The sequence below is a fragment of the Equus asinus genome, chromosome 22 (assembly GCF_041296235.1).
Source record: "Equus asinus isolate D_3611 breed Donkey chromosome 22, EquAss-T2T_v2, whole genome shotgun sequence".
Lineage (NCBI taxonomy): Eukaryota > Metazoa > Chordata > Mammalia > Perissodactyla > Equidae > Equus > Equus asinus.
In genome coordinates, this window is record NC_091811.1 from 44,248,947 (window position 1) to 44,271,416 (window position 22,470).

The 22,470-nt window shown below is 35.4% G+C and overlaps 1 protein-coding gene across 13 annotated transcripts in view; it reads left to right on the forward strand.

The window, feature by feature from the left end:
• Positions 1-22,470, forward strand: part of CNTN1 (contactin 1) — a 342,078-nt gene that overhangs the window by 294,465 nt on the left and 25,143 nt on the right. For all 13 annotated transcript variants that reach the window (XM_044756131.2, XM_014827746.3, XM_044756133.2 and 10 more), the window contains 3 exons: positions 2,519-2,705; positions 5,457-5,569; positions 6,384-6,540. In XM_044756131.2, the coding sequence (XP_044612066.2) occupies positions 2,519-2,705; positions 5,457-5,569; positions 6,384-6,540 (457 nt within the window). The remainder of the gene's footprint in view (positions 1-2,518; positions 2,706-5,456; positions 5,570-6,383; positions 6,541-22,470) is intronic.

A 22,470-nucleotide genomic window follows, 5' to 3' on the forward strand; every position in this document is an offset into this window, starting at 1 on the left:
TATAAGATCTGTGAAGGCAAAAAACACGTTTGCTTGGTTCTCTACTGTCTTCCCAGCGTCACAGTAACTGGTACAAAGCAGGTGCCCCATAAATTTTTGTTCATGAAAGAATGAATGCCATACATCAAATGCAGTCCTAGGCACACAGTGTCCGAAAATAAATCATGAATACCTGTCCTCAAGGAGTTTATAATCTAGTAGTAGTAGACACCAGTAATAAGGCGATTCTATAACTGTTTAACAAGCACTATGATAAGTCAACATTAGACACAGGATGTTGTGGATTTTTTCGAAACATGTAGAAAAAAAGAGTTAAAATTATAAAATGCCATACCGTTAAATACCAATAAATACACTATATGTTGCTCTAGCCTGTGGAAATGAATTTATGGTCTACTATCCATAAAGCAGGGCCTGCTTTATTTATTTATTTATTTTCCACTAATTCATCCAGGCTCTCTTTTGGTGTCCCTAGTGATTAACCAAAAGCAACACATTTGTTCTGCTCCGTGACTGCAGGTTGCACACTTCACTTTGTATTGCCAAAATGCCTCATGGAATTTTGGGTGAGAAGCTAGAAAAATTTTGTCGCTTTCATTGCTCATTTTAGTACAGTGTCTTTTAGAAATGGCCTTTATTGGGGACAGCCTGGTGGCGTAGAAGTTAAGTTCACCCACTCTCCTTCGGTGGCCTGGGGTTTGCTGGTTCAGATCCGAGGAGCAGACCTATGCTCTGCTTATCACGCCATGCTGTGGCAGGCGTCCCACATATAAAGTAGAAGAACTTGGGCACAGATGTTCACTCAGGGCCAATCTTCTTCAGCAAAAAGAGGAGGATTGACAGTGGATGTTAGCTCAGGGCTAATCTTCCTCAAAAAAAAAAAGAGAAATGGCCTTTATTATACTAATCTAGTTAAAAAACTTCTCTTTAAAGTGGATGAAAAGTTGTTATAATGAGATGAAGATTTAAAACTGTGGTGTACATCTCAGTCAACAAGGATACATATAAAAATGCCTGCACCTCATGGGACTTCAATTTTGATTGCTGTAAAATGAGGCAAATACTACCATTCTAGGTTTATTGAGAAGATAATGTATCTGAATGATCGTACTTTAGTGCTTGGCATTTCATTAGAATATAAATGTTCATTTTATTTCTTTTCAGTCAGACAGTGGAAGAGACCTTACTTATTATTTACTTCAAATGCCCACCAAAATTTAGGCCGTCTTCCTTCTTCCAAGATGGATGTAGTCACTTCCAGAACCAGGAAACTCATGCCTTCACAAGGAGGCTTACACCCTTAGAAAGTCCTTTCTCTGCCAACTGAGATCTGCCTTTGGATCCACTTAGTGCAATTCTACCTTCTCGGTTCTGAGGTCATCCTCTGGTCAGATGACAGAAATACCAAAGAGATTCTATCAAAATCATTAGGAAGTATATTGTTGGCATCAAAAAAATGAGCACTAGTTACAAAATAAAAATATTGCAAAGGAAACCAATAAGAAATTAGTAACTAGCCTTTGTCCTGGAATGTGCTCATTCTACATAGAAACCTCGCTCTGTTACCAAGTGAATTTGAGCCATCCAGTTTCATTTTATACTGGTTTCATATGTGTTTTATGTAAATGAAAGTTTCAGGATTATATAAATATTAGATATTATTATCATTTAGGTACTTTGGTTAATTGTGAAATTAAAATTCCATTATTTTATAGATAAGGCATCTAAAACATGTATAATATCAGTATACTTACAGGCAACCCTTTCCTTTTTATTTACGCTGTTGATGTCATTATAGATTTTTTGACCGATAAAATAGCCTTATTTGAAGAATGAAAATTATAATTCATAGGTTTTACTTAAACTTTAAGGGGCAAGAAAGGCTGTCATTGATACATTGACTGGTAAAAGTAATCATTTCTAATCACAACATGGGTAAAATTTCTTAAAAATACCTTTATTTTAAAGATAAATAGTTTCTGAAACTAACCAAGTTAGTAGTCAATATTTCTTTGATATCTGGCCTCTATATAAATTCAAAGGAAATAATTTTACATACATACTTCTGAAATGAGCGAGCAGAAGGTTACTATGCTGGCATGTTCTAGGCCACATAATGACTATTTTGTTTATCAATGGCTCATAACAAATTTAAAATCATGTAAACAGAAATAAAGCAGACAATAAATGATAAAAATTATTGGACAAATCCTTCAAACAGAAACCAGGTTTATATTTTGAAAGTAAATCTTATCTAGAGTTTTTTTTCTCTTTTGGTCAGTGTGAGACAGTTTTAGCCAAATGAGGTGAGCCTGTGATTTGCCTTTGACATCTTTGATCAGATCTGCATTGTGTGCCTTGCCGTAACCTAAGACCAATAGAAGTGTAAGCAGCATTAAGTAACATGAGAATATGATGCTCAGCCAACATCAATGGTGTCAGAGCCAATTGAAGAGAAATTTTCACAACTGAGATGTCTGAATCATGATAAAATATTACTCAACTTGAATGCTTGCAGATTCGGTACTGGTCCGCCCATGACAAAGAAGCGGCTGCACACAGAGTTCAAGTCACCAGCCAAGAATACTCGGCCAGGCTGGAGAACCTTCTGCCGGACACCCAGTACTTTGTGGAAGTCAGGGCCTGCAATAGCGCGGGATGTGGACCTCCCAGTGACATGATTGAGACCTTCACCAAGAAAGCACGTGAGTCTGAACTTTTGTATCTTACACTTGTCGAAAACTACCAATTGATTTGATCACGATGCAGGTACATTTGAGAGAAATTTACTACCTAGCAGTCTAAGCACATTCGGTTTTCAATTTTAACCTTTAAAATCACACAAGATTAAAACAAAAAACAAAAAAACTTTCTTACTTGTAGATATTGAGGAAATGTGGAGAATATCTTCATACATTTAATGTTCCATTATAGAAATAAAATTACAAAACTTCTCTTTGTAAAGACTACCCCCAAAATTTTGCACATTAGATAATTAATTTTCATTCATTCTATTATCATTTTAAACATTGTTTTCATAGGAATGCATCAACAGCATGAGAAAATTAAAATTCTAATTTTTCTATGCTTTGATTTATAAACCTTCATCATTGCACAATGCAAATGCAAGTTAAACATTGTAGCCTTGTGCTTATTCTCTTATCAACATATATTCTCACTGTTCATATAACAAGACCACCTACCCTGCTCAGATTTCCTGGTTATTCTCGCCCCTCTGGCTTCACTTTGATATATCCCTCTTAAACCCAAGCTGAATATATTATATTCAGGACTCTAGGAAGTTTCATAAGAATTTGAAGACATGATTACCATTACAGTTTGAAAATTTACAAAATTCTCTTGGGGAAAAAGAAACTCCTAATGAGATCATAGAACATGGTGGTAAGAGCCAGACTTTGTTATCAAACAAGGGTTTCAGATCTGTCTCTACCACTTACTAAATGTGTGACAATAGACAAATTACTTCACATCTTTCAACCTTAGTTTTCTAATTTGTAAAAGGAGCACTCATTCTTTTGTTCTTTTTTCAATTTATTTATTCATAAAAGTATGCTATGTGCCCAGCACTGTTTGAAATGTTAAGGATACAGAAGGCATCAAGCCAGACCCAGAACCTCTTCTTACAGGGTTTACAAATTAATGGAAGAAGAGAGAAAGAGAGAGAAAAATCTGACAAATAAACAAGTATGATAATATCAGACAACAGGGCAATGAACTGAATAGACAGATAATAAAATTGAAAGTGACTTGGGTGGGAGCCGAATTCCAATTAGGTGGTCAGGAAAGTCCTTTCTGAGAAGATGCCATTTGAGCGAGGATATGAGTAATAAGAATGACCCACTATGTGATGACCGTGAGGGAGGGGATTATTTCAGGTGAAGAAAATAGCTAGTGCAAAGCCTGTAGGTGGGAAGAGTTTGATGTGTTTTAAGTATAGAAAGGCCAACGGGGCCAGAACATAGGTTCTTAGATGAGGAGGAGAAAGTGTGCCAAGAACAAAATATGAAGGGCCTTATAGGTCATAGTAAGGAATTTGAATTCTTTCTAAGTTGATAAGAAGCCTGGAAGATTTTAAGGCAGAGAGTAATATCTAATTTATATATTTTTAAAAAACATTCTGACTTCTGGGTAGACAGTGGGTTCACAATTTTAAAAAGTAAAAGGAGAAAGCTAATTAGGAGATTTTTTTTATTAGTCAAGGGGAGAAGTGGTGGTGATCAGCACTAAGTGACCATGGAGAGAGAGAGAAGTGGACAGTTTTTTGCAGGCAGAGTTGATAACTTGCTGCTAATTTGCATATTGGCAATGAGCAGAATGGAAGGCATAATACTAAATTTTTGCCTGAGAAATTAGGGATTTGGTTATTTCGTTTACTAAAGATGGGAAAGACTCACAGAGAAGCAGATGTGGGGGTGCATGGCAAATGTTCCACCTTGACTATATTACATTTGAGAAGCCTTTGAGACTTTCAAGTAGAGATAGGCAGTTGGACACATATGTCTAGAGGTCAAGAGAGAGGTTAGACCTTGAGATAGAATTTGAGTACTTAAAGCCATGGGCCCAGATGTAAGATTTAGGGAGAATTCATAGATAGAGGAGAGAAGGGTGCTCAGGATTAAGTCCTGACTCATTCCAACATTTACAAATTGGGCAGAGGACATGGACTAGCAAAGGATGGTCAGTGAGAAGGAACAGCCTGAGAGGTAGGTGGAAAACCCAGAGGCTAAGAGATCATGAATTTAAGAAAAGAATGAGATTCAAGAAGGAATTAGAAAGCCAACTCTGTGGAATGCTGCAAAGATGTTAAGTTTGAAAAGAATGAAAAAGTGACATTAGATTTGGCCAAGGGGAGGTGATTGATGACCTTGAAAACAGCAGTTTCAAAAGACTAGTAGAGAAAGAAACCCAAATGAAGGATGATGAGAAGAGAATAAAAGATATTCATATTCCCTACCTCACAGGGCCATGGGGTGGTGCATTAAATGAACTCATGGATGTAGAGTACTTAGCATGATAGATAGCAAGCACTCATCAAAATTAGCTATTGTTGGGGCCAGCCCCGTGGCTGAGTGGTTAAGTTCATGTGCTTCACTTTGGTGGCCCAATGTTTCACCAGTTTGGATCCTGGGTGCAGACATGGCACCACTCATCAGGCCATGCTGAGGCAGCGTCCCACATAGCACAACCAGAGGCACTCACAACTAGAATATACAACCATGTACTGAGGGGCTTTGGGAAGAAGATGAAGAAGAAAAAAAAAAGGATTGGCAACAGACGTTAGCTCAGGTGCCAATCTTTAAAAGAAAAAAAAATTAGCTGTTGTTGCTGTTATTGTCACATCATTATCATCAGCCTTATAATTTCTGATGCCATGCAGCTTGCAGAACTAAAGTTAGATATGGTAACCATTAATTGCATATTATTACGTGTCACAGCTCCAAGCCAGCCACCGAGGATCATCAGTTCCATAAGGTCTGGTTCACGATACATAATCACCTGGGATCATGTGGTCGCACTATCAAACGAATCTACAGTGACAGGATATAAGGTATATGAAATATTACTAGATTATTCCCCACACTAGCTTATTCTTACAAAGATTGATTAATGTCTGGACTTTTTGCTGTTTCAGCAAAACCCATTCAGCTTTCTTATCCTAGCTTTATAGCAGAATCACATGACATAGTGCCATGATAAATTTTGAAATGAGAAAAGATCTTCAGTGAGTTTTAAGAAATGTCATGTCAAGTGAGCAAGATAGAAATAATAACTGCTTTAAAGAATAGAGATGTTAGAATAATCACTGCTTAAAGAGAGATGGAAGGAATCTATTTTTGTTTGGCAGTGATACAGATAATATTGCCCAGCACACAGCAAACTCTTTGATGCTTTGAGTTGCCTTCTATAAATGAACAAAAAAGGAAAAAAGAGTATTTCCGTATACTCTCTATATCACACATTACCACATTTTTCATTGAATACTAAATTTTAGAAACACTGTGGAAAAAAAATTAAATTAAATTGCTAGGCAATGTTTTTAGACTACTTCAATATATTGGAAGAGCCCTTATTTTGTACCTTTTTCATAAAAGGACACATTCTTTCCTTCTCTTTATTTTAGGTGATCTCAAAAAATAAAATTCAGATACTTAAGTCACATCCTCTTGAATCACCTTAAAAAATAGGTGAAATCGATAGCTGCAAATTAAAAATAACATGAATTTTCCAGCTAATATTACACATAGCTTCCTAAGATATTATTTATTAATAAAAATATAAGCATTTTTATTCTGGCTTTAGTATTAGGACATTGGCTCATTATTACCACTTTATTAAGTATATGTATTTTTGGACTTTTCCAGGTACTCTATAGACCTGATGGCCAGCATGATGGCAAACTGTATTCAACTCATAAACACTCCATAGAAGTCCCAATCCCCAGGGATGGAGAGTATGTTGTGGAGGTTCGTGCACACAGTGATGGAGGAGATGGAGTGGTGTCTCAAGTCAAAATTTCAGGTAAGCCAGTCATTGAAGATACATTTCAATTATGTACTTGTAAGTTTCTAGGCCCATATGGATTCCGAAGAGTAAAGGTAGGACTGATATTCACACTAATATCAGTGTTTCCCTAAGTAGACTTGAAATGTCAAAGATGCCCTGTAATTTGGTATTTCTTCCTTTTGAGTCACAAAAGTATATTTGCAACATACCACATACTTGATTGTTATCTGGATATCAAAGCACAATTAAAATACCATAATGCATTAAAATGGTACATATTCTGGACCATTAGATAATAATATCCAAACTTCTCTGATATCAAAAAGGAAATTCACTGGACTACTAATAATATTCTTCTAACCTCCTTTTCCTTGTCTTACACATATTAATATAGTAATAAAATAGACAGTAGATGATAGCTCACTCCTTTGTCTCCCTCTCTTTGTCTCAGCATATCTATTCCTTTTCTGCAAACTCTGTTTCTCACAGCATTGTTTAATTTGAAATACATTTTGAGGCAGTGATTTCTTCCCTTTTTTGGATTTGTAGAACTCTACTATTTGTTTAAATTTTGATACTTTTTTCTCACCCTGTATGCATGATATAGTTTAAGTATACTGAATTAAAATTGACGTTATTTGAGAATTTTATGAGAGACTATGAAATACTAGAAGACGCCAAATCAAAGATGGGAAGAATTGACTTAGAAGAAAATTTGTTAAATAGATGATTATGTTATATATTTAACTAATAAATCCTTTAACACATGCCACATTTTTTCGTTCAACCATAACTGTACAAAAAAATCGTAGAATTAACATTAGGAAATGTCAGATGTTTGGTGAATAGTACTATTTTAGAATTTTCTTATTTAAATTTGGATTTATTTGAAAATTGTTTAAATTATTTGTAATGAAAAAAGCATGTAAATACAAATGGAAATTTTAGGCTTCCTTGTAAATTCAAATTATTTACATTGAAAGTGTTTTTAGTTTAGACATTCTTATTATGTCTTCTTAGAAATTTTGGAAATTAAAAAAAATCTGAAAGGAAAAGGAAATAGTCATATTCCAAACACTCTAAATTAACTACTACTAACGTTCAGTGGAACTTACTTCTAGTTACCTATTATATGTATATAATTTCATGTTGAAGCCTCTATTGAATATATCATGTTATATCCTACTTTTATCAATTATGTTGCATGAACATTCCCCATGTCATTCAAAATTTTGTAAATTTCGTTTAAACTTATACATAATATTCTCTCAAACAAATGTATAGAATTTATCCACCCATTCCAGTTTTTCCTATCTTGAATAATACTATGTTGAATACATTTTTATAAATTAATCTTTCTGCAGGTTGAATTTAAATAGTGAGTAACGTGTTTTATATTGCCAAATCTGTTAAAATATTTATCAATTTATGTTCCTATTGTAGTTGTATATGAGTGCATTTCCCACTGCTCTACTCCAACATGGGTTTCTTTATTTTTAGTCATTGTTAATTTGATAGGAAGAAAATGGCATTTTTAAAATTTTTAAAACATTTTCTAAATTCTGAACTTTGATAACAGACACCTTCAGTAGTTTTACACTTAGCAGGGCTGTTTTGCAAAAGGACATCTGAGGGAAATGTAGACATTATGTTGAGGGTGGTAAAGTGTAAAAGAACTGTATAAACTGCTTTTGAATGCTGACCTTCCCTGTCAGAAGCCAGCCGTAGCACGCTGTTGCCCTCTTCATTTCCTTCCCTTTCCTTCATCATCCCTAATGTGAAGCAGAACCTCGTTTCTGGAGTTTACACTACAGAAGTTTGTAGCTAGAGATGCTGTAGCAGCGGCAGTAGCATCAGCATAGTTATAAGTGGTGGTGCGCTGGTAAATGTTAAATGACTGGCTCTCTGTGGGTGGAGAGAAGCCCGGGTTTGTAGCATTTGCCAATTTCTATGGAGTGAATATTTTCATCATGTCCGATCTCAAGCTTCCCATGTGACATCACTAAATGTGGAGCTGGGAAGAGCTGCTCAGTAGCAGACCATTGTGTAGTATTGCCACGATACGGATGCAATAGGCATAACTTCAAGAGCATTGATGACATTAAAATGTAGTAAAATAATTAGGAAGTGATGAGTTTGGGGTATTTACTACTTTTGTCTTAAACTTTTAAATTTAACTAATAAGTTTGCATCATTTCAATTTTAATAATAGTGTTTTTAACAACTCGCTCATAAATTTCCTGAAGTTTAGCAGTTGTCACTCAAGAGGTGGTATGGACCAGCTGCAGCACACCATGGCTATAATCTGACATCCCACTGTAAATAGCCTATGTACAGAAGACACAGAGTATGCTTTTTTAGAAATCTCAAACATACTCAGAATAATTTCCTCTTTTTTTGCCAACTAATGGACAATATTCTTTTTAATGCAGAATTTCTGTTATTTAGCTCTTAGTCTGACCATAACTGTACAAAGAAACTTAGAATTAACACTAGGAAATGCCAAAGGTTTGGTGAATAATACCATTCTAGAATTTTCCTAAGTTTGAGTTTATTTGCAAATTGTTTAAATTCTTTGTAAAGAGAAAAGCGTGTAAATACAAATGGAAATTTTAGACTTTCTTGTAAATTTAAAAGACTTAATGCTTTCCTTTGTTTTCGTTTTCATGCCTGAAATGTGTAGCCAGGAATATCACATATTGCTAGGTTTTAATGTTTGTATGCATCAAGCTGTTCGTTCATTCATTCATTCAACAAATCATATAACTCTCCCCTTATTAAGGCATCCTATAGAATCAAATCTAAATTCCGGACCACAGCCTATAGTGCCCCAAAGAACCTGTCCCCGCCAAATTCTCTCACCTCAATTAAGCGATTTCTCCCTCGCTCCCTTAACCTTCTTTCTCCAATGTCATTCCTACCTTGAGGCATCTGTACTTGTTCTTGCTGCTACCTGGAATTGTCTAGATCTTGTCATGGTAGGATTATTCTTGTCATTTTTATTTTTGCCCTGATGTCACCTCCTCAGGAAGAATTACATGGCCATCGATGTAAGAAAGCCCCCTGCTTTAATTATTTGTCATGTCATATCACTGTTTTATTTTCTTCATAATATTTATATTTAAATTTATCTTATTTAAATTTATCTCATTTATCTATTTAAAATTCTTATTTATTAATTTATACTGTTTATTGTCTATCTATCTCCATCCTTACTTGAATGTAAGCTCCATGGGAGCAAGCTCTTGTCTGCCTTGGACCTTGGAATCTTCAGCACCAAGGGGGCACATCTGACACATAATAGGATTTTAACAATAGCTATTGAATGAATTCATGATTTCTGTATAGAGTCAAATTTAGTTATAAGAGTAATTTGGGCAACTTAACAATAGTTTAGATGTCTAGAATGTTGATACACTTCCCCATGAGGTATATAATTTGCATCATGACACGTGCTAATCCACGAGTTTGATTCTTACAAAGATTAAGATGTCATATTAGAGATATTCTAGAAAAATTTATCACACATGGTAATCTGTAACTCCATTTCTTTCTGACCTGAACACTGTTATCTGCTGTCTTAATAAATTATTCCCTATTGGATGTTTATAGCTCACATCGAGGCAAACATAGCATCACAAATGTTTCATCACGAACATACTATCTCTAACAAGTTCTATATTATCTTTTAAGACTCATTTTTAAACATCATTGTGAGCTAAATTAAGAAAAATGTGATGATAGCTACAATATTTTGAATATAAATTTTAGCAAGCTAATTTGGCTTGTTACAAGTTCACTATAAATTTTAAAATATAGATTAACATGGATCTTTGATCATAAAATAAATATCCATAGAGAAGCATGGATTTCATTATTTATGTGTGAAATGCATATTTTTAGCTTCTATTTTTCTTTTTAGTTTAAACAGACTACAGATATCGTAGTCAAATCAAGGAAGACTTTCGGGGCATTTTTGTGGACTTCTTCCTAAGGGCAAGAAGTAGTCATTTGAAACCTTTAAGGTGGGAGTAACGTAATCAGATGTTTTGCACTTGAAAAATCACTTTGTTGATTGTGGAAAATGTATGTATATAGTAGAGTAAGATGTAAGGAGATGAATTACAAGGTTATTATCATGAAATGATTAAAAGATGATGATGGTCTGGACTGGAAAGCGAGCAGTGGTGAAGTCTAGGGTATATTCTAAAAGAACAAGGCATTTTTCCGTTTGATTTAAAGTTGCTATCTATTCATTTTGTTGACTTTATGTCTTCTAATAAATCTGTAATTTATCCTGATGTTACCATAGATGATGTAATCTAAACATTTAACCCACTATTTTTGGTAACTCCAAGCTATTAAGTTAAACTCTATAACCAAAGCCACTGACTTAAACACTGATGAAAAACATATTTTATTTTTTCACTTTGCCCTCTTCTTCCCAGTAGCAGAAGAAAGGCTAGGAAACCATTCTGTAGGTGGAACTTTTAGGTGTTTAACTCCATTACAAACACGCTTCCTGTCCCAGCGACTAAGCAAGTAGTACAGCATAAAAGGAACAAGAGGACAGTTGGGATGTTTAGATTTAATTCATACATTATGAAATTAAAGTGCCATATTGGCATCATCACTTTTGCAAATACTTCCTCTGTAAGCATTTTCAAAGACCAAAATTATTTTGAACATCTAATCTTGTACAATAGCCTAGATATAGAAGGAGAGGGTAATAATACATGGTGGTCTTAGGTTTACTTTGTCCTGCCCTCTTTAATGGTAGGATGCTGTATAATTCAGTGATCCCCAAATCTGTAGCTTTGTAAACGTCATTATCATTTGGGAAAAATAGATTTCCAAAAAATAAATTAACTACTAACCTGAAATTTTGGAATGGTATATTACATGACAATAATGTTACAGATGAATGCCCTTCTTATAAGTCCATCATCATAACTTTAAAATTTTATATTTGTGATTATGATGTAATCAAATGTTTTCATTCAGGAAATGCTGTCTCTCCAACCATTTTGAAATAATCAAATATTTTGTTTCCCTTTACTACATTTCGTGTAGGATCAATTAGAGAGTTCAAGTGGATGAATCCAGCCTGTGTATTCCTAGGCTGACAAACAGTTTATGTTTAAAACTACTTCTAAAATATATATTCCTTTTATTACAATTCAATCATGATTATCCACTCAAAATCTCTTGCAAATATATAGCTGTACTTAACGCTCACAGTTTTGTAACAAGAATGAAAATGGAGGAGACATTTTCTCAACAAAGGAATATTTGCGTGTCTCTAAATTTTCCTGGCTGCCCTGATCCTTTAATGTAGCTCCATGAATAACCTAGATTCGCCAGAGCAGTCGATGGACAGCTCCCAGCACAGGGAGTTCCCAGTCTCATTTATTCTTCAGGAGCTTTGAGAACTAGTTCTAGAAGCAAATTTTCCCACTTTGTCAAGCCATGGATAGCACCTCTGCATCTAAACTCACTTGGGTTTTCCTGAATTGTCCCAAAGATTTCTTTAGCTACTTATAAGTTCACATAACAGTCCAAACATATTATTTTGTTCATTTACTTATACTCGGAAATAATTTGATTAGAATATTGCTCAGTGCAATACAATATAAGAATAGACAGTGATATTAAAAGTAATCCTCCAAAAGTTACTTACTACCAAAATAAATTTGGTTTATGATGAGCTTACTCTTTGGAGCTATACTTTAGCATGATAATGTGCAGATACGTTTTTCCTCGGATAAAATAAAACTTCCTCTTAATAATTATGGGTTTTCATAACACTTTTGTTCTCCTGAAAATTGATTCATTCAATAAACATCTACTGAACAACTACCATATGTCAGGCGTTCTGCTAGGATATTGGTTACAATAATTGGCCAGTCCTCCTGAAGTTTGTATTCTTGTGGATATCAAGAAAATAAAGAACTAACATTAAATAATAAAATTATTTCTATATAGGCTTATAAGAATTGTAATGAAAAAATAAGTGGCTATAAAGAGTAAGAGAGGTAGAAGTGATTTGAGTAGGATGATTAGGTCAAGTCTCTCTAAGAAGGCGATGTTTAGGTTGAAATCTAAAGGAAAGGAACTAGCCATACTACGACAGTGGGGATAAGAGTCCCAGGTACAGTAATGGCAGGAAAGAGCTTGTCATATTCAAGGAGCTCAAGGAAGGCTGGTGTGACTAGTGCGTAGTGATGTGGGTGACTTAGAGAGATGAGAGGGGCAAAGCCATGAATGGCCTGCCCTTGATTACATCTCAGACTCATCTGATACTATTCTCTCATTCCAACTCTCTCCTTACCCTCTCCTAAAAAGCTGTTGTCAGAAGTTTGTACTTTATTCCAAGTTCAATGGGAAAGCATTGAAGTGCTTTCAGGAGATGAGTGACACAATCTGATTTAAGATCACTTTTGCTGTAGTGCAGAAAATAGAATGGAACAAAAGGGGAATTGGTGGAGCTGGTGAGAAGAGAGAAAGTCTGAGACCCAATCAGAACAGGCAGATTGTTTTTCAGAAATAATCAATTAATAGGATAACTTAAGTTTTTTATTGCTCTGAGATGCAAAGCAAATTACAAGACCTTTTCCAGGATAAATGATTAAAGAATGTATATGGAGACATTATATACATTTCAGAGGGGAAAATGTACATTTTAGAATGTTTCTTATAAAAATGATCAGGTGTAAAGCATAGGAGTTAGTGATAAAGATATGGGGAAAATAAAGATTCATGAACTTGCTGGAGGAAAATGTTTAGATTATCTTGTTTGGCTCCTTCCCAAGGGTTGGAATTTTCTACAGGACATTCCTGGCTTATGCTCCCTCAGTCTCAGCTTAAACATTCTCCGTGATGGAAAGGAAATTCACCCATTTTACGAGCAGCCCTTAGATTTATCAATAGCTTTAATCAATAGATTACAGACCTCTGATCGTTTTTCTAATGATTGAACTAGCTTCCAATAAAATTGAGCTCACGGGATCGACCCCTCCATTGCTATAAAGTTTTTTCTTTTCTCTCTTCTATCAGTGAACTTTCTGTCAGAAAAGATGAAACATCCCTGGATGTTGTAATCAAGCATTAAATTAGAATCTTAAAAAAAGAAAACAAAACCATTCATAAGAATTATGAGAGTGAGTGTCTGCTGGATTTGAGAAAAGCAAGAAATTGTATTGAAGGGAATGCGCACTGGTGGTCCATCTGCCTACAGCACCAAAATGGGAGGTCCATGGAGAATTCTCAAGGGCACTAGCACCACCTTACCTTTGACCCCTGCTGAGGCCCACAGGCCTGCTCATCACTGCCAGAGCAGTAGTGGCTTCTGCTTTTCTATGACCTTCCAATTCTGCCTTTAGTGCCTTTCAGTGGCAAGAAAGTCTAGGAAATATACTTTCCATATTTTGACCGCAGAAAGAGAGAAAAGGGCAAAGAAAGCAAGAGGAATGGTGCCAGAATTCCAACAAAAAATACAGCACAGCTTCTCCAAAAATAAGTAGGTTTACATGGTAACAATCAAAACTAACAAGAAGGTCTCAGCCAAATGTGGGTTTTTAGGAAATGTTAAATGAAGGAAAGAAAAATAAAATGACTTTTCACTTCTAAATTGATTTCATGATGAAGAATCTCATAGTATTAAAAATGCCAAGAAAATTATAGGACAGGAAAACCTGCAGATATTGAAGCTACATCATGAAAATATCTAAAAGGAAGATTTAACCAAGATATAGAAAATAATGATTAACATCACTTGATCACAAGACTTACAGGAATAACTAATATTTAGTTATTCCTCATATTTTCTTTTTAAGCATTATGGTAACAGCATAATGGACATCTTTGTATATAGATTTTTTTCCTGAATTTCTAATTATTTTCCTTAGAAAGATTCTTAGAAGTGAAATCACCAGATAAAAAGGCAGAACATTTTGAAGACTTGGCAAATATTTGGCAATTGCCAAATTGCTATCCAAATAGCAATGCCCACATTTTATCGTTAAACAAATTTTTTACTAGCATTTAATTTAAAAAAAAAATGTTAAATGAAGATACTACCTCTTAATTTTTATTTATATTTTTATTACTATTGATCTAAATATATTATGTTTAGTAGCTAGTTATAGTTCCTTTTCTGTGAAGTTCTGTTTCTGTTATTTTCTGTTTATTATTATTTACTTTCTTTAAAATTCTATGATCAATTTATGAAGATTATTAACATTTTATGCCATATTTGTAGCGAATGCTTTTTCAAATTTGTATTTAAATGTTATTGATGTTAGATAAGTATGGTTTATTTTTATGCAAAATAATGAATTCTCATTTAAAAAATTCCCCAATATTTAGTGCACATAAACATGAAGTCATAGACTAGATACAATGTAAATCCATTTATATGAAGTTCAAAAGCAGAAAATAATGAAACAATGTTTAAAGAGGTGCATATGTGATGTGTAAAACTTCTCCAAAAGAGAGTATGATTAACACAAAATTCAGTACAGTGTTGCCTTGTGGCGGGTCAGGGTGCAGAGGGCAATTGGAAAGAGGCTTATAGGGTGGTGAGAATGTTATTTCTTTGCCTGACTGGTAAGTATTCAGGTGTTTTTTTGTTGTCATTGTTTTTAAAAATACTAATTTATGTAATTTATTTCAAAGCTGTAAAATTCAAGGAGTTGAAAAAATTGAGGAGTAAAGTTTTTGAATTTGACATTTTAGAGGTCTGTTTTAGTTTGCTAGGGCTACCGTAACAAGAAACCCACAGATTGAGAGGTTTAAACAACAGAAATTTATTTTTTCACAATTCTGGAGGCTGGAAGTCTGAGATGAAGGTGTCAGCAGAGTTGGCTTCTTATGAGGACTCTCTCTTTGGCTTATATATGGCTGTCTTCTACTCATATGCAGTCTTATGCTGTATATGAGTCTTCAGGTGATCTTCCTTCTGTGTATGTCAGTGTCTCAAGTTCCCCTTCTTATAAGAACACCAGTCGTATTGGATTAAAGCCTACCCTAATGACCTCATTTTAACTTAATGACCTCTTTAAAGACTGTGTCTCCAAATACAGTCACATTCTGAGGTACTGGAGTTTAGAGGTTCAACATATGGATTTTGAGGGGACAAAATTTAGCCCATGACAAGGTCATTGGTAATTTCAAGAGATCAACTTCCATAAAATAGTGTGGGTAAAAGTCTTATTTATCTAAGCAAACCTTGTAGAGCTTATATTCCAAAGGGAGAAGGTAAAATAAAATAAGTATATAACAATATATAACATTTTATCATATGTGAAGATAGCTGAAGAAAGGAAAGCAGAGGCAGGGGAGTAAGGAGTGAAGGAAGAAGACTAGGGTCTGTGTTTTCAACAAGAGTGGCAGGAAAAGCCTGCTTTGATGAGATGACACTGGAGAAGACAATTGAATGAAGTGAGGGAATGATCCATGCTATTATCTGGAAAACAAATTATTCCTACGAGAACAATACCCAAGACCTGAGCTAGGAGTATGTATGCTCAATGAATAGTAAGGAGACCAGTGTGGCTGGGGCCAAGCAAGCCACAGGGAGAGTAGACTTATAAGGAGGCTGGAGAGATAGGCGGGACCTGAATCACAGGTTTATAGGTTCTGGTTAAGGATTTTGGATTTTATTCTAAATGTGATGAGAAGCCATTAAAACACTTTAAGGTGGGAACTGACATGATCAGATTTATATTTTACAAGTCTCATTCTGACTGCTCTTTGGAAGGAGGGAGAAATCTTGTAAATGTTGGGAAAAAATCTCTGGATACAGGAAGGGCAGTTATAAGTCAAAAAGTTGATGGTGTAAGCAAGAGATGAAGTTAGCTTTGATTAGTGCAGTCCCAATAGAAGAAGTGAAAAGCAGTTATACTCAGGATTTATTTGGAAGAAGACCCAACAATATTTTTGATGATTTGATATGATGTATGAAGGAGGATTTGGCATCACTCTCAGGATTTAGATTGGCCAACAGAGTCATCTACATTAAGAGTCATCTACTGAAAATAGATGATTAGAGAAAATAAGTAGGAGTTCAGATTTTGACAGCTAGGTCGTGCTACATCCATTAGACATCCAATTAGAGATAGATTTTTTTTAAAAAGGAAAAAGGAATCACCTAACAAAACTGAAAAGCCAGCTGAAGTTTGTCAGAGAACAGATTGGCATAATTATATAACTGTCTACAACCCATACCAGCCTAGATGCAGAAATGGAAATGGCAGATGGTTGTTGGTGTTGCCCACAGTTGGCAACTTGTATGATTAATATAGTAGGAGATCAAGGGACATGAGGATTAATTACTTCTAGTTAAAGGATAGTTAAATAGTTGAACAGAGGGTTTGTATCTATTAGAATATTTTCAGCTGTCAGTAACAAACTTTCAACTCAAAATTGATTGAGAGATAGGTAACCTTTAGGACTTATGGAATCAGTGTCTCAAAAATATAATCAAGGACCAGATTTCCCCGTGCTCCCTTTCTCCACTTGGGAGGTCTCAGTATCAGGTTCATTCTCTGTGGTTGCAATCTTTTCTTCCAGGGAAAAAGGAGGTCAGTATCTTTTGAAGCTCTATATTAACATGAAGGACCTTTGCCTGAAGCCCCTCAGAAAATCTCTCCCATATTGTCTAGAACTGGGTCACAAGTCTACCCTTAAACTCGTAAAATGGCATTTCCATGATTGCTCAAAGTCATCAAAATTTACCACTAATCTGGGGATGGGAAAACCTTTGAGGAGTAAACATCCAAACAAAATCAGTAAACACAGGTTTATCCTATAAAACAATATATTTGGAACTACTGCTGTTAAAGAATATTTTAGTAGGTAACTAGGAATGTTTAAGTCATTACTGCTGTAGGAAAAATGCAAAGGTTTTTGTTTTGTATTTTAGATTTTAGATACATCACAATACTGAAATCTATGACACAATCCCTTCCCCTCAAGAGCTGCATGGGGTGGTGTTTTCTAAATTTAGAAAGTTACACTAGGAGGGTAGAATCTGGTAAGAATACTGCTGAAGGAACTAAAATTGGAACCTAGCATGAGAAAGGACTCCCATATATAGAAACTGCTCTGGAAAAGAGGTTGTAAATTAAAAGAATTTTAATTAATTTAATTTTATTTATTTAAAAATTAAAAGAATTTATAATTTTTTCTGAATTGGGGTATTAGCAAAATTCTGACTTTACTGAATAATAATCTGTTTATTTTACCTTGTTTGCATAATACCAAGTGTCGTGAAATTTAGTTGTAAAGTTTCAACAAATTTTATCTTGGGTTACAATATGATTGCCATCAATAAATCGGCAATGGGAAAATGAATAATCTTGTGCAATGGCATATCTTATATGTGTAAATTTAATTATTAGTAAGTTTGATTTTGTATTTTTTATGAATGTTGATGTATTATTGGCATAAAAAATTACATTGAGATATCTGTTATATACACTCAAATGGATTGGAAAAGTTTTATAATCCTCAAGAAGGAATATTAGGATAGATGTACCTCTCCTCAAATCATAGGATTTTATTTTATATTCTCCCCTAAAATAAGAGCAACAAATAGGTGAATTAAAACAACCAGATTATCTTTAATTGATATATGCAGTGACCATTAAAACATCATTTTATAATTAATTTTCCTTTGAAACATTATAGGCTCTGCTGGAATTAGTAACCCTCTCAGGAAAATATAAACACAATCGTCTGTGCTGTGAATGGGAGTTGGGTTTTAAATTTTCTCTCCTGAGGTTTGACACTTATTCACGGCAACATAAATGTGAAAGCCATTTTGAAAAGAAAATGAGTTTGTCATTGTTAGAAATAAAACCCTGGAAATTTCTCACAAATGGAACTGGAAACCTTTAATGCTATAATAAGAGGGAATATAAAACACTTAAACTGGAAAGTGATAAATCAACATATTAAAATGGTCCATTTGATACTACATTAGGGACCAGCTTTAGTGATTTATGAAGGAATGTTAGGTCTCAAAATACCTGTCATAGTTGGGTAAGGCTAGAAGCCAGGCCCCTCAGTAGATTATTCACAGTATGAAACCAAAGCAATGGCGCTAATGACATTCCAGGGCACTTTTTACAGACACTTTCTGCAAAACGAGCCAGACCAAGAGAAAATAAATCATTTAGAACATATTCCAAGAGTATGAATTCCTCTAGCCAGTAGTCTTTCTTCTATAACCCTCTACTCCAGGTCCTGAATATCTGAATCTACTCTAAAGCAAATCGCTCTCCTTGGTCACATGGTCATAAGAAGCAGGAAGAGTGAAGGGTGTTGTAGGTTACAGAGAATTTAGGGAGAGTCCAGAGTGTTGTAGATTACAGAGGACTAGCCCAACAAGACTCCACGGGAGATGCCTGAGTCTAGATGTGCCTGGAAGTTGTGAATTCTTAAGACATCAACATCTCTGTAGATGACCCTTCCAGTGCCCTGACCTCTTAATTTGTTTAGTTCTTTCCTGATGATCTTGTCCTCACCCTGCCTCAGTCAACCACCCATAATCACAGTTTAGTCATGAGTTCACAGAGTTGAATGTGATTTAGTATCGGAGAGGTCTCCAAAACTTGAATGGGAAACAATTGCCTTGTGATTTTTACTGATATTTTTCTAAGTGAATTTCAGTATTTCTTCAAACATGAATTTAGGCAACAAATCACTGTCGCTAATAAGCATGGATATTCTCATATAATATTTCAGCTACTGCAATATCACATCTTCAAAAATATGACACTTACTAGACTCCATCCTAGTTCTTGTTATTTTTTTGTGTTAATAAACATGCTATTTTAATGTGTTAATAGACATATATTTGCCTTCTTGATGTTTTTATAGAATGCATTTCAATATAATTGGTTTCATTTTAACTCTATATATTGTATTTTATGCATATAAAAGCATCATTTTCAGTATTCTCAGAGATTCTCAGATTGCCAAGGTGTCCATGACACAAAAATAGGTTAAGAATCCCTGCAAATCTTGACATTACTAGTAACTGCAAAAAATTTGAAATTTTAATTCTAAGCATTCTATTCTCTCACACCTAACTCTTATCTTTCCAGCTTATTCCCTCAAATCTCTTCCCAACTCCAACAATTCTTCCACCCTCCACCACCCAGACCTACCATTGGTCCTATTGCTGTTTTTTCTAACCTTCATTCTCCCTCACATCCTCAGTTTCCTCCTTAAAGAACTCAGATTTTCTGGCCCATAAATAAAACCACTGCCTTATCTATACCTTGCCTCATCCTCCTTTTATTCTCCTCACGTGGCCAAACCCAAACTCTGATTAAATACAACTTTCTGCATATTATATGCCTGCGTACAAACAGAACTCCTTGTACTCCCACCAAGATCTCCCCCTTCCATTTCCATCCCCAACATTCGCCACTTCCCCAGCACTATCCACCTGGAGACTCTCAAGTCTCCTCATGCCCTTAGGTCTTGTTTGTGACAGTAACCAAAAGAAGCCCAGGATTCCCAGATTAATTCAGCTCTGTGTGTCTCACTTTCTGACTCCATTTCCATCCGTACTTAACTCTTAATACCTTCTGACTCTGCCCTTTGAATTCATTGTCAGTCATCAGCAAAGTCCCCTAAACGTCCATCTCTTCACTGCATGTTTCTTTCACCTTCTTAATTTATCTGAAGCCTTGCTCCCCCCGATGACATTTCTCCTCCTGCAGTCTATTCATACTGCTTGAGCACTGGGCCTGGTGACAGGATAGGTATCCTCTTTGCTTCTTGTTGTTGATTCCATATTATCCCCTTCCTTCTTGCCCCAAAAGCCGTTTGGAATCTGGTATCATCAGCCTCTCCCATCCATTTCTCTTTCTTGTTGAAGTTTTCTACCAACATCTTGGGTCACTCCTACTTGTTCCTTGGAGGTTTTAGTGCTGGGATCTGTCACTCTCTCCAACACTACTTCTCTCAGACTTTTTCTACATGTCAATATACATGTAGATGATCCTTATATTACCCTGTTCTCTCAGTTCCTTGAAACACTTCCTCTCATTTGTGTTGTCCTCTCCATGGTCTCACCCCAATCCTTATCATTGGAATCTTCATAATTTCATTCTAGTCTCTGACCACCACCTATCTTTCCTCTCACTCCTTTTAGTATTCAGACTCCTGAAATTTTTTGAACCACCGAAAGCCACAAGCCATTGATCTTACCACGTTTTCTGTGTCTCTTACCTTTCTCAGTCTCTCTATATCTGTCTTAAATCGCACAGCCACAAAGTATAATTACTCCCTTGCATAGACCCCTTCCTCCCAACTCTTTTTTCCTTCTCTCACTTCATCATACTCACTTGCATAAGTCATGGATTAAATCTAACTGTCCACTTACTCTGTGCCTACACTCTCACTGCTAAAGGTGGCCAGAGAAAAATACCCAACACTAAGACTGGTTATACCTTGAATTCAGGACCATCATCTCAACTGGCCCCATAGTGCTGCTGGACCATTCCACAAGTCTTCTAGTACATTCATTCTTCCCCTCTCCTAAACAACTATTTTTCACGCTGTCTTCTCTTTCCTTAAATTTCCAACTTATTTTTCCCATCTTCCCTCTTTAGTCAATAACTTGGTTCTTGTTTCCCTCAGAAAATAGAAAGAATCAGAAGCAGCCAACATCTAACTATGTGCCCATGTGCCCTGCCTTCCCTCCTAATATCTTGGCTGAACTCTGTGTTCTTATCTAAGGGCCACCTGTGAGCTAGATTCCAACACTTCTCGTTAATTCAAGATTATTTCCTCAGCCATTCTTTCCTTTCACTTCTGTGTCATTGTGTTCCTTTTTTCTATCTGATTTTTCTCATCACTATAAAAGCATTCTGCAATACTGCACATCTTTAAGGGAAAACAAAACAAGACACGGAAAACATAGAAAATCTCTCCTTGTAGCTAATGCATGGTTCTATGATTTTCTTTAGAGCAAAATGCAACAAATAATTTGTCCATCTTCACCAGCTCTAATTCCTTGTCTCAAATCCTGCCTTGAATTTGCTTCAGTTAGGTTTTCTTCCCAACAATCTATCAAAATACCTCTTGTCAAGGTCGCCAATAACCTTCATGTTTCTAATCCAGGAATCATTCTTCTCCTTACTCAATCTCTTAGCAGCATTAATGCAGTTGGCCATTTTCTCCTTGGCTTTCTGGACGCCTTTCTCTCTTGACTTTCCTCCTCCCTTCTGCTGTTCTCAGTCTCCTTTGCTGGTCCTGATCATCCCCTCAACCCTAAACTTCAAAATTCAGTACTTCAAAACTTTATTCCTCTTAGTCCCTAAGTAATCTTCTACAGTTTCAAAGCTTTAAATGCTGAAAACTCTCAAGTGTAAATCTTTGATTTATCCAACTGTCTGATCATTATCTCCACTTGGATATCTAAATTAAACCTTTTTTCCTCTTGTATTTGCTTTTCCTACAGTTTTGCTCATCTCAACAAAGCATCTCCAATCTTCCTGGAAGTCACCTTTGACTTCTTTTTCTCTCTTACATACCACATCCATTTCATCAAGAAATCCCACTGGTTTTACCACTAAAATATATCTAGAAAGCTCCACCTCTGCTGCCACTATCATGGTCCAGCCATCACGCTTTCTCTCCATGATTGTGGCACAAGCCATCTATTTTCTCTGCTTCATGCTTAGCTGGCACCCTTCATTCTTAAAGAATGACCATAGTGATCATTTGAAAATGTCAGCTCTTATCTGTGAAAAACTTCCAGTGACTTTCCATCTTACTCAGAAGGGAACTAGACCATATTTTATTTGTATTTTGTCTGATCTCTGTCAGCCTTGGTCATTATCATTAACTCCCCAGCTCTGGAAATAAAAATCTGTTTCTGTGAGATTGATTTTCCAAAGTTCTGCAAAATTTGACTCCTCTAAT